The sequence below is a fragment of the Lipophrys pholis genome, assembly GCF_963383615.2.
Source record: "Lipophrys pholis genome assembly, chromosome: 17".
In the NCBI taxonomy this organism is placed as follows: Eukaryota; Metazoa; Chordata; class Actinopteri; order Blenniiformes; family Blenniidae; genus Lipophrys; species Lipophrys pholis.
Genome location: NC_137643.1, coordinates 25,146,120 through 25,159,475, shown reverse-complemented (window position 1 = coordinate 25,159,475; position 13,356 = coordinate 25,146,120). Strand labels below are relative to the sequence as shown.

The window sequence follows — 13,356 nt, the reverse complement described above, 5'->3', positions numbered from 1 at the left end:
GCGGGCGTCTCTCAATAGGAAGGTTGCAGGTTTGATTTCCTATCTGTCCACATGTCAAATTGTTCTTGAGCAAGACACTGAACCCCAAACTGCACCGATGGATGGTTTGAGCAGGTTGCATGGCAGCCTCCACTGCTAGGAATGTGTATGTGAATGGGTGAAAGTGATCAACAGTGTGCTGCTTAGGGGACCATGAAACACTCACCTTGGACAAGTACGAGTCACACTCCTGGCAGATCCAGCCGTACCCGGTCTGCTTGGGGGATTTCTTCAGCGGGGGGTCCAAACAGCCGAAGTGATAGCAGAGCCGGCACTCGTCACACCTGCAGCACAGGGGGGGGGGGGGGGTCATGTCTCACATAAATAAATCCTTGGTCTCCCCTCGGCGTAGCGCCCGGCCCCGGCAGCCATGATGGATGATGACAGGGCAGCTCGCTGTCAGTGATGAGACTCTGTTAATGGACGCCAAAGCCCCTCTAATCACCCCAGTCCCTTGACCTCACATCGCTATCGACTGTCCAATGGCTCGTATCACTGTCCACATAAATACAGACCTTGTTAATGCCACATCAATGTCAGAGGGACTGACTGTTCAGGTGAGGCAGTGAGCGTCCCGCCGCTCGGAGAGGACTGACAACCTATACCACTATGTTATGACGTCAACATGCACGATGCACTGTGACACCCAGGGTGTGGGAAGTAGATGTTTTTGCAAAGGAAACAAATGAGTTCAACTGAGATCAGCAAGCGTTTCATCAGAGCCTTCAGCCATCACCACGTCTGCAGCCAGTAGATTCTTGTCTGTTTGCTTGTTGTTTTGTCTCTGTCCTCTCTATCTATTCCCCAACCCCAACCAGAACCAGAACAGCAGGGACTCTCCACCTCTGAGCCTGGTCCTGCAGGTTTCTACTGTTAAAAGGAGGGTTTTCTTCCACTGTCTTGATGGATTTATTGGGTTTTTCAATATAAAGGAGCCTTGAATACGATGATATATACGATATATGAAAGTACAACACAGAAAATATCTTATAATAAAGTCATAATGAAGTCTACAGAGTCGTGGGGGGGGGGGGGGGGGCTCTAAACTACAAAAGCAGCAGATTTGCATCTTTTTTTTTTTTAATTTTCAGGCACGGTGGATAAAATTGCTCATTGTACAATGTGTATCTATTAATCATCACAAACCTCTCAGTATTCTATGTAACCTGGAACACATGATATGTCTCCATCTCTAATGTTAACACGTTGGAGCCCCACATCTTCATTCATACACACTTTAATGTCTTTTTCTCTGTTCGTGGTGTGTGTCCTTCCAGCATTATAGCACCGCAGCAGGTCATGTAGAGACACTGCAGTGCCTCAGCAGGTCAGGTAGAGACACTGCAGTGCCTCAGCAGGTCAGGTAGAGACACTGCAGCGCCTCACCAGGTCAGGTAGAGACACTGCAGCACCTCAGCAGGTCAGGTAGAGACACTGCAGCGCCTCAGCAGTTTTCGAGATGTGGTTTTGTGAACAAAAACGTTTTTGTCTGTGTGGACGGGCTCTCAGAATGCAAAGTAATTACTTTAAAACATTAAAACAAAGAAAAAATTTCAAATCATTACATCACTGGTAATAGTAAGGATCAAATGTGTCTCCTGAACTTGGATGACTATTTGAAGTAACTTATTTGGGATTACAAATGGTGTAAATGTCTGCAAATACTTTTATTACTGCTGCATCTACTTGTGTTTCTCGGTGTGTATCAGAGCTGCTCAGGCCGTCCTCTCTTCCTCAGTAATGGAGATGAATAGCGCGTGTTCAGCATGACCTCCCCAGCTGTTACCGCTGTTATCAGATTTTCATTGGAGAATGTGAATCTCCTTCATTGATTAGGACATAATTGGCTCTAATTGTGCACACAGTGTGTGTGTGTGTGTGTGTGTGAACTCGCTGAAGGACGGTCAGCCCTGTGAATGATTAAAAGTCTGCTCTCTTTGTGCTGCAGTCACAGGTCAATCTGGCCTTGTCAAGTACTTTATATCAGGTGTCAATACGTCTGCATCCTTCAGCTCAGTTCTTCATGTTGAATCTCAATCCATCAGCTGATGTCTTCAGTTAGCTTGTTTGATTAAACCTTCGTGGATATGGTGAGAGATCAGTGTTTGAGATAAAGAAGCTCAGGTGAGAACGAATGACCCTCAAACCGCAGCTCCACGTTCCCTGAAGGGTCTGCAGCCCTCAGGTTTGGAAACAGTCAGTTAGTTCACACCTCGCACCTCATGCTCTTTCTTTACTGCCATGGTAATGGAGTTACTGCGACTTTATGTACTCACTACAGCCCACAACTTCCCATTCATTGTCTATGTGAAGCACAGCACGGTGCGTTTCCCGGAGCTGCCAGCAGCTACTCAGTACGAGGTTGAATCCAGCCAACGTTATCCCGTACTGGGTTGGTCCAGTTTGAACTCGAGAAGCGGACAGCCCCCACGACTTGTATCAGTACTTGGTATGGGCAAGTAACTAAAAGTTACTACTCATACTTGTCCTTCAAAACACTGGTATTAAACTGAACATCAACTTCAGATAAAGTAGACGAGAAGATGATTGTGATTTTGAGTATGTTTAGAATTCACCAGTGTATTTCTAAATTCTACTTCAGGCAGTTCAACCCTGCAATCAACAATAACAAAGTACAAAGTGCGTATCCTAACACCACACAAACTATTAAACTGGTTCAAGTCTATATTGAACATATCCATAAAACATTAGTAGAACTGGTGAAAAAAAGAAGTGAGCTGCTCCTGTAGTGAGCGAGCCTGGAGAGGAACACGATCGCTGCAGACCTGAACCACGACACCCGATAAAGTCCCTCAGAAAAGGATTTGTGCACTTTTCAAACTAAGATGGAAGCGTCTGGGACAATCACAGAGATCTCTGTATGGTGGGAAACCGGCGCACCACGTGGCAACAATAGTGAAGTACGGTGGAGGGAGCATCAAGGTTCCAGGCTGCTTTGCTACTCAAGAGCCCAGACAGATTGTCATCACCCAGAATGGAATGAAGTCCTCAAGTTGTTGAGTAACAACTGGTGTCACTACTTCCATTGCATGTTGTCTGATGTTGTAGAATAAAATGTACCTACTTTTCACCATCAAAGACTGAAGACATGTCGCAGATGTTAAATTCACCAGTTTTGCCTGACAAACAGATATAATGGATTCTGCACACAGCTCAGATCTGCTGTGTTTTCCTGCTGTCACATGTAGGGAGCCTGTGATCCTCACTCCTCACCTCAGTCAATGAAATGAAAAGGATTTATAGAGAAATCATCCTCCACACTGATTCGGTTTCATTTTGCCGGGGTCCCGCCGTGCTGCGCGTTCAGCACAAATATCATGAAATCACATTATATGCTCTGCCCAAGAAGCTGTCTGCGTGTGATTTATGGCAGCCGCTGTTTGGATATCAGTTACTAGTCCTCAGCAACAAAGCCAGCTTTGTGTTGGAAGCTTGTGCTGCGAGGAATTAGGCAGTTTGATGCTATCAGATGGTTTTACAGACAGATGCAATATGGTGGATGATGATGGCGCCTGAGGCCGGGTCGCGGAGCCACAACACTCCAGACGGCTTCACGCAGTCACTCGCCTGGAAGAAGTGAGCAGTTTTACTGAGGCCCCGCCCACAACGCTGTTCCGTGTAACCGCATCGCTTTTGGCGGATCATCCACACGCTGCGGCGGTTTGGGTGCCTGAAGATTGTTGCTGTATTGAGAAGGGGTTCCAGAGTGGAGGAATTTGAAAGCGCTGCCTCACCTTTGACGTGTGGGCGGGCAACACGCACATTTGCTAAAAGCGATGTCACTTAGCTCCACCTGCTCCTGGTGGAGCAGCAGGAGGTACTGATGCTAGTTGCCTTAATAAGGCCAGATGTCAGACCTGTCGTTTTCTCCGTTTCTGTACGCTCTGTGTCTTTTTTTTGGGGGGGGGGGGGGATTTCTGTGGCAGCGCTACGGCGCCACCTATAGACCGAGAATATGTACTACGTCATATTGAGTAGTTTTCATGAAATCAATCCTTCGTGCTATCACTAGCAATATGACAGCTAGCCTTCAGTAGCACTGCTGCCATGTGTCGATCCTCAGCATTATAGAAATGTAAACTGTGACTATTTTTGAAAAATTACAGGGAAAGTATCTGAAATGTTAAGATGATGCTCGGTCCTGCAGGCCGGTCAGTTTTAGCTTCACATTACAGATGTCCAACTGATTTTTGCTGCCTCATTTTGATTTTAAGAGGTAAAAACATAAACTGCCTTAAATTTGACAAAAAAGTAAAGCGTGCCATGGAGAATAATCTGAGGGCGTGTTCACATTCCGCTGTTTGATCCAGACCAGAGTCTCTTCATTTAGTTTGGGCGACAAGAACATGTCCACAAACTCTTAACCGGAGCAAACAAGCGATCTCTGGTCCCTTTGAAATGCCAGGTCTTGATTCACTTCCAAATGATCTTTCTAGTGGGCAGGGGGAGAGGACGGTGAGAGGACGGGGTCAGAGGACAGGGGCTTTTCCACCGGAAAGAACCAGGTGCTAGTTCGGAGCCAGGGCCGCACTTAGCACCAGGTCTTTCCACTGCCAAAGCCCCGGCCAAACAGGGGCAAAACTGGTGCTACGCTGGCCCCACTTCGTTGCTGGACCAGAGAGGAGCCAGACTGGGACCATCAGCTGGGGGCGGAGTTATCTCTGGAGTTATCGCTACCTACAAGGCGGATGCGAGGTTGTACCAGTTTTCTGAAAACTCCAGTGAACACGGAGCCCCGGAGTGGGTATAGAGAAAAGAATTAAAATAATGCGTGGGAACGATATAATAAGTCGTTCCCTGAAGTTAATGATACGAGGGAACGAGATTATTTAATCTGCGTTCGCGGAGCCGCGGCTCTCGAGATGCTGCAGAGCTCCACCTGTCAGTCAGCTACGTCAGATATAATTTAGAATCAGTTTTTTATCGGCTGAGGAGCTGCAGCCGCTGAGCAAGGCAGTGTGAGGCTGCAGGGGGTGCTCTGCTCCGCTCCGAGACGCTCCTATATTATTTTTTAACCACAGAACTTCTTTATAATGAAGCCAGACTTCTGGTTCATCAGGAACTACTAAACAAACTACAAACTACTGTAAATGAAAGCTTGGAGTTTTTAGAGCTAAAATGAGCCTTTTAATGGCTTCATGTGAAAGAGAACTTTAATCAGAGTGTTTACCTAGGTTACCATGGAAACGGCTGTAGAGCAGTTCTATCATTCTACACCTCCATTCCTCCATGTTGAAGCTTTTGATTCAGAAACGTCCAGAAATAAAGTGAAAGGAGCAGAAAGTCACTATGGAATGTTGGAATGGTGAAAAATAAGACCCAAACTCATTCACACCTTATTATTCCCCTCTATGTCCACTCTGGGGCTCCGGACTAGAACAAGAAGGACGTGAAAAAACACCAATAGAGAGACGAAGAGACGTAATGTCTTCTTTCTCTTTGGTGCTTCAGAGGTTCAGGTCAGACTAGATGGAGCGACCCGGACTAAACCACTGATCCAGTCTGTCTCCTGGTTCCTGGACGAGCCTGTCAGCGCCAAATTGGTGAAATCAGTGACGTATCACGTTTTGGAGTGAAGCAGTGACGTGGCTCTACTGGCTCCGCTAACGGTGGAAAAAGAACCGGTTCTTTGGTGGTGCTCATTTAAGAACTGGCTCTGGTACCGGCCCTGAACTAGAACCTGGTTCTTTTTGGTGGAAAAGCCCTAAGGGTGAGGACGGTGAGAGGACGGGGTGAGGATGGTGAGAGGACGGGGTGAGGATGGTGAGAGGAAGGGGGAGAGGACTAGGTGAGAGGACAATGAGAGTACAGAGTGAGAGGACGATGAGAGGATGGGGTGAGAGGATGGTGAGAGGATGAGGTGAGGGGATGGTGAAAGGACAGGGTGAGAGGACGATGAGGGGACGGGGGAGAAACGGGGTGAGAGGATGGTGAGAGGATGTGATGTAAAGCGCAATGCATTCTGGGTACTAAACAAACAAAGCTAACCACACATATTACTCCAAGGATACTCAGAAAGAAAAATTTGGAAAATATCTCACGGGCAGACATGGAGTAGTGAGGAAGAAGTACAGAGGAGGAAGTAGAGAGGAAGAAGTAGAGAGGAAGTAGAGAGGAGGAAGAGAGGAGGAAGTAGAGTGGAAGAAGAGAGGAAGAAGTAGAGGAAGTAGAGAGGAAGAAGTAGAGAGGAGGAAGAAGAGAGGAGGAAGTAGAGGAAGTAGAGAGGAGGAAGTAAAGGAAGAAGTAGAGGAAGAAGAGAGGAAAAGTAGAGAGGAGGAAGTAGAGAGGAAGAAGTAGAGAGGAAGATGTAGAGGAAGAAGTAGAGAGGAAGAAGAGAGGAGGAAGTAGAGAGGAAGAAGAGAGGAGGAAGTAGAGAGAAAGTCTTCTATAAAGTCTTCAGACCAGATATCAGGGTTGTTTGAGGCGACTCATTGCTCATACGCTAACTAGCCTAGCCACCACAGACCGAAGCGGCGGGACTTCCTCTTTCGGTCTGGACCAATCAATGAGCCGTGTTTCTTCCTTACTTCCTCTCTGGTCAGTGTTTATTTTGAGCGACGGCGCCCCCAAACCAGCAGCTGGTGTAACTGCGCAACATTTTCCCGGCGGGTTGGTTCCATGTGAAAAGTGAATGTGAACGCCACCCGGACCAAATGAAGGGTTCAGGTGGCCCCGGTTCCTCCCGAGTGAACCGAGTCCCCGAATATTCCAATGTGAAAAGCCCCTGAAATACGACGAGTACTGCTCATGATATGAAGTACTAATTACAGTAAAACTACTTGTTGGAAAATGACTACTGTTGTGAACTTGAAAACACTGTTAGTGAAGTTTCCGTAAGCTTGGTACTTGTAAGCACTCACTCTTTTTAGCTCTTTCCTTTTTTTTCCTCTTAAGACACTAGTTCCTGATCACAAGAGTCACTATTACACTGAACTCCGGCTGACAGCAGCCCAACAGTTTTTCATTAAAGCTTGATTTTGTGTTGAAAAATGAAAATGTATAAAATGACAACATTAAGACCTTTAATGCTCAAACTCCAGATCGTAAAGAACTGAAATGTGATCAACTGTGTTTCCATGCTAATTCAAAATGACAGAATTTAGATGCGAAGAAATAGTTCAAACATTTAATGGACTGAAAGGCTGCTGTTATTCTGAAAAATAAGTCTCAACATCATCGACACACGTCAACAACTTAATCCCATCAAGCATGTTCACATGTTAACTTTGAAACTTTCAACTTAACAATGAAAATATAACAGAGCAGAACTATCATGAAATGATATTGATTAATCATGATTAATGATGTGCGGCGGCATCGCTCGGTTGGTAGAGCGGTCGTCTCCCAATAGTGACGGCGCCTTGCACGGCTGCAGCCTCCAGTGGGGTGTGAATGTGTGTGTGAATGTGTGTGTGTGAATGTGTGTGTGAATGTGTGTGTGAATGTGTGTGTGAATGTGTGTGTGAATGTGTGTGTGAATGTGTGTGTGAACGGGTGAATGTGATGAACCATGTGAAGCACTTTGGGGCCAAACGGGGCAATATGAGTGAGTCCATTTACCATTCAGTGATTAACATGACAATCCAGCCAAAGGATCAGAAGTGTGTATATTTCATCACTAATTTAAAGAAGCTAATTAATAGAAAGTCAAATGTTTGTGGTTCTGACCCGGTTCTGAGCGATGAACGAACGTGTTGTCAGGACGAGGACGACCTGGACTGAGTTCACCTCCAACACCGCAGGAACTCTGCATCTGTTTGGACGCCGACCAGCCCCACCGTAATGAGCATGGAGTTATGGAGCGCTGCCCTCTGGCAGCAGAGGCAGAAAGTGGTGAGGTGGGTGTAATAATCCAGAGCGGTGTTTACACACTGAACACGCTGCGCTCACTAAAAACACAGGACACCTTTAATTGGCTCCTTATGAGGTGGAGGAGCGTCAGCCAGCAGCTGCTGCACATCAGCACCAATACGTGGAGGCAGGTGGAGCGCTCACACACACACACACACACACACACACACACACACACACACACACACACACACACACACACACACACACACACACACACACACACACACACACACACACACACACACACACACACACACACACAGGCTGAGCAAGCATATCTTCTTGGAACCTCTGGGACTTTAAATCGCCCTCCGGCCTCCTCATGAATGGAAGACAAATGAGCGAAGTGTGTGTGTGTGTGTGTGTGTGTGTGTGTGTGTGTGTGTGTGTGTGTGTGTGTGTGTGTGTGTGTGTGTGTGTGTGTGTGTGTGTGTGTTGTGTGCTCAGCTCATGAGCAGCTCTTCTATTGTAGCGCACAAGTTCCAATTGATTTCACGTGACTCTCCAACTAACACAAAAGGAAGGAATGAAGTCTTTGCTTTCACAGCAGGTGACCGCTGCCGATCCTTCAGAATTGGGGTGGGGTGGGGGGGTGGGGGGGTAGCTCAACTGTGACGCCTGCCCCTCTAATTACTGCCCCTCACCGCGGCGTGGGGCAGATCTTTGAGTTCGGCCACGTTTACGCCTCGTTGGTTTCCAGCCTGTGAGCCGCTATGAAGGAGTGATGGTTGCAGAGGCTCACGTGTAAACGGGGCCTTAGAGCGCCGCTTGCCAGTGTTGGGAGTAACGCTTTACAAAAGTAACACAATTACAGTAATCTATTACCATTTGCTGTAACACAGTAATATACCGCGCTGCTAATAACATTTCAGAACTTCTTTTTACCAATTACAATGTAAACAATGTGCGTTACTACAAGTTTTTATCCGATTAGGTGTTGGTTCTATGTTTTTATAAGAAACTTAATAAAACACAGCGGAACATTCTGACAACAGAATAATAAAAATCAGTTCGCCTGCCACTTAAAATCACTAAGATGCTCCAGACGCTGATTCTCCATTTGTGAGACGGACAAACTCCCATTTTATGTTCTGTGTGGAGCGATTACAAGGGCTTCCTGTCAGGATTAATAAAGTATTTCTATTCTATTCTATTCTATTCTATCTATTTCTATTCTATTCTATTCCAGACTGATCGGCCGCTTCATTAGGTACAGCTGACTCTTTCAATTACTTGATACTAGTAATGATTCAGCCAATCACAGGATGAAGGAAGCTGATCTGAGTATTGGAAAAACTGCTGATCGTCTGTGATTTCCACACCAACCACCTTCAGGGTGAGAAACAGGAGATATCCAGAGTTCTCAGGGTGTTTGTGGGTAAGTGATTGTCCTCAAAACGCTGCTGCTTGAACATGAAACTTTTCTGAAAACTAAAAACTCGACTGTTTCAGGGGATTGTTTTCCTCTGGAAGTGGAGCCTGAGAAAAGTTAGTTCAGCTCTTCTTCTTCTTTCTCTATAACATGAACCAGCAAATAGTTTCCTCCAATGTTTGAGCGTTGTCAACAACCCTCCAGTAACTTCAATAACAAGGTATCGCCTCGTCTCAATGTCGATAATCGACACTCACAAAATGTTCTTTTACATTAAAAGACACATTTAGCCAAAGACTTTGGCTCAAAACAGTTACCAGCAGAGGGTGAACCTCGGAAACCGTCACACAAGTGTATACTGTTTGAATCTTTCCCTGCAGGTGGAAGCAGAGCTGTTTCCAGCCTCTTCAGTGTCGCCGCCACAGGCCAGCCTCAGCCTTTATCTGCTCCCTGCACTGCCCCCACACCCCCGTCACTGCAAGGTTCTTGATGTTATCAAAGCAATTTAGCCTTGCTTTAATCATTGGGAGAATTGAACAGCCCCCCCCCCACACACACACACACACCTCGTACTTTGGCAAGCAGACAAAATCCAATCACTCATAAGAGAGCGTATTGATTGATGTAATCTTATTGGAAGTGGGGTGGCGGAGGGGACGTGATTGATTGCTTTTGTCTGCTACATGTGTTGCTCTGGGTTGGTGATTCGTGTTCACTTTCATCTGGTGTTTACTAGCCGTGTGAAGCTCCGTCCCCGACCCACCCTACCCCGCCCCAGGACCGCTCGTCAGTTCACAGCTGCTGATGGCCCGGCTTCATTTGATCTGGCCGGTCTCATGAAGAGAGGACCTCACAGCCTGAGGAATCCATGAGAACCAAAACCATGGGTGATGGTCGTCCAGGCCAAGTCAAACCACACTGATGAAGACTCAGATGACACAAGGCAAATCAAACCAACTGGACAGAAGGAAGAAGTCTTTTTCTAAATAAAACCTCTTTAGATTTTCAGTTCAGCCTCAATCAAGCTCAGTTTGGCTCATTATGGGCAGCAGGCACCATGAAAACTTCCCCTTCCCGCTCTACTAAATCCTGAAGGAATCTGTAAAGAGCGTTGAGACGGAGCATCGACCTTCTCCACATCCCAGAATTCAACACTGTGTTCTCCGAGGAGCTGAAGGACTTCCAGAGGAGTTTGTTCATCTCCAACGAGTCACTGTGGTCTTGTTTGATGCTGACTGTTGAGGCGTGTCCCTGGTTCCCTTCCTCCCGTGGTCAACACTTGCTCATTGACCAGCCATCAAACACCAACACTTAGGCCCCGTTTAAACAACAACCAAAACCAAACAAAACGTCTGTCTCGTTTTGAGTGTCTGTTTCCACGACATGGAAAACACAACCTTTGAAAAACAGCTCCCAAGTTGGAACTTTTCTAAAACGCTCGGCGGGAGTGCTGCTACTGCACATGTGTACAGCTGCCGGGGTAAACAGTTCTTCTGCTCGTGCGCGAGTGCAGGGACAATAACAAACATGGTGGCCTCCGGAGTGGCATGACTCCCAGTCCATATTCTGCCACCTGGAACGGCTGAGCCTCATCGGGGTTCATTTATGGAATTTCTCTGGTTCTTGACGGGCTTGGGACCATCAGTTGTGTTGTACAGAAGTCAGGTTGGCACACAGCTGACAGTCTGACAACTGATAGAAATCATATTATGGGAAGAACCAATCAGCTGGTGCAGAGAGACGACAGTCCATCGTTACTTTAAGAACTGAAGGTCAGTCAGTCTGGGAAATTGCAAAAACTTTGACTGCATCCCCAAGAGCAGTCGCAACAACCATGAAGCGCTACGACGGGACTGGATCACATGAGGACCGGCCCAGGAAAAGGAAGACCAAGAGTCCCCTCTGCTGCTGAGGACAAGTTCATCTGAGTCACCAGCCTCAGAACTCACAAGCTGACAGCAGCTCAGATTAGAGCCCAGAAAAATGTTCTGGTAGCAGACACTCTCTACATCCACTGCTCAGGGAGAAGAGATTTGTTTGGACCAACGACTGAACATTAGACCAGAGGAACTCTGAGCTTTGGTCTGATGAGTCCAAATTGGAGATCTTTGGTTCCGCCCACCGTATCTTTGTGCGACGCTGAAAAGGTGAGCAGATGGTTTCTACATGCAAGGTTCAACCTGAAGGATGGAGGAGGAGGAGGAGGTGTGATGGTGTGGGGGGGCTCCGCCCACTGAACCAGCATGGCTACCACTGCATCCTGCAGCGACATGCCAGCACGTCCACTTTGTGTTTCCTTGGACCGTCACTTCTTTTTCACCAGGACAATGAGTCCAAGCACACGTCCAGGCTGTGTGACCAAGAGGGGAGTGATGGAGGGCTGCCAGACGACCTGGCCTCCACAGTCACCCCACCTAAACCACGTCCAGATGGTTTGGGGGGGAAGAGTGGAGGCAGCAGGGCCAACAGGTGCTCAGCATCTCTGGGACTCCTTCAACACTGTTGAACCATTTCAATCTCCATGTGGACGGCGGAGAAAGAACACAGCATTCCAATATAAACCCTTGTTCCCCACAGTAACGTTTGGTGGAGGTATCATCATTCTATGGCGCTGTGTGGCCAGTGACAGTACTGGAAATCTTGTTAAGGTTGAGGGTCGCATAGATGCTGAGGAACAAGTGCAACGTTCTGGATTGAGCATCCTAGTGCCAGACGGGAATATCATGGAAAACCTGACGGCTGGCCTGAGGCGGGCTGTCAACGCTCGGACATCATCAGAGCTCACTGAACTGGAGACGGTTTGTATGGAAGAAAGGTCCACGATGCCTTCATCCACAGTCCATTAGGTTCTATTTGGTTCTATTTGGCTCAGCTCGCGAGCAGTCTGCTTTTACTTTGAAGTTGCTAAGATTTCCAGCTAACACTTTATTTTCTCTCTGAATCTTTCAAATCATGTTGGAAGCGTCTCGTTTGATTGACGAACGATACAGTATATTGATCCCACCCTACGTTACCCTCAAGACCCCCTACTGGCTGTAAGAAAGGCAGCAGACCGACTCTTCACCCTCTGGTTGATCAGACACTGATCGATCAGACACTGATTGACTCTTGGTCACCAACATGCAGAAGCAGGAGCCTTCAAAATAAAAGGCTCTGGGCAGTTTCTCAGGACGGTTTTAGATTCCAGAAGAAGCATCTTAGTCTGGTTTTCTTCCACGTGTACAAACGTGTACAAATTCAGTAGAGTCTAGTATCACATTCTCAGTGCAGTACTGCCAGTTACCTGTAAATGTCCGAGTACCATCATTTATAAACAATCAGGGCTCATGTAGTGTTTATGCTGGTGCGACTGTATTTTTAGCCTTTAGTTCCTCATATTCTGTTGTGAGATACGTGGTACATTTTCTTGTTTTCCAGATGTAACATGCCAACTACAAGTTTGTGTAAGCCGTTATATACTGAATACTTTTTGACTGACTGATTGTGGCTCTTTGCTGGAAACACACAGGACCTTCTCTCTGTACTCGGCATTTATTTCATCGTACTTCTTCCGTTCCCTGGAAGCGAACAGACACAAACCAAATGCTGCAGTACCACCACGAGCCATGGGAAGGCCATTTTGACATTACATTTCCCATGGTTCTGTTTTCAACATCAGCGCTACGTGTTTCAGTCTGCATACTTTTTCTGAGTGGCGCCCTCTGGTGGATCAAAACCAAATACTCATTTTGACACATTGACACGCGAAAGTATAACAATGGTGTTGTTTACACGGTTTCTGGATAAATGTTAGTATTTTTTCTTCATTCTGATTCAACACCACAATGATTAGAAGACAAAACTAAAAATGAAAGCAGAACAAATCTTCAGGAAACCTGGAACACTTTGGGTATCGATGCTGGTTCCTCCCCGCTGTACCTGGTCCAGGTATCGATGCTGGTTCCTCCATCGCTGTACCTGGTCCAGGTATCGATGCTGGTTCCTCCCTCCTTGTACCTGGTCCAGGTATCGATGCTGGTTCCTCCCTCGCTGTACCTGGTCCAGGTATCGATGCTGGTTCCTCCCTCCTT

General features: G+C 46.8%; 1 protein-coding gene across 6 annotated transcripts in view; it reads right to left on the bottom strand.

Moving 5' to 3' along the window:
- phf14 (PHD finger protein 14) overlaps nucleotides 1–13,356 on the bottom strand; it is a 118,727-nt gene that overhangs the window by 26,221 nt on the left and 79,150 nt on the right. For all 6 annotated transcript variants that reach the window (XM_080485182.1, XM_080485189.1, XM_080485188.1 and 3 more), the window contains exon 17: nucleotides 206–323. In XM_080485182.1, the coding sequence (XP_080341308.1) occupies nucleotides 206–323 (118 nt within the window). The remainder of the gene's footprint in view (nucleotides 1–205; nucleotides 324–13,356) is intronic.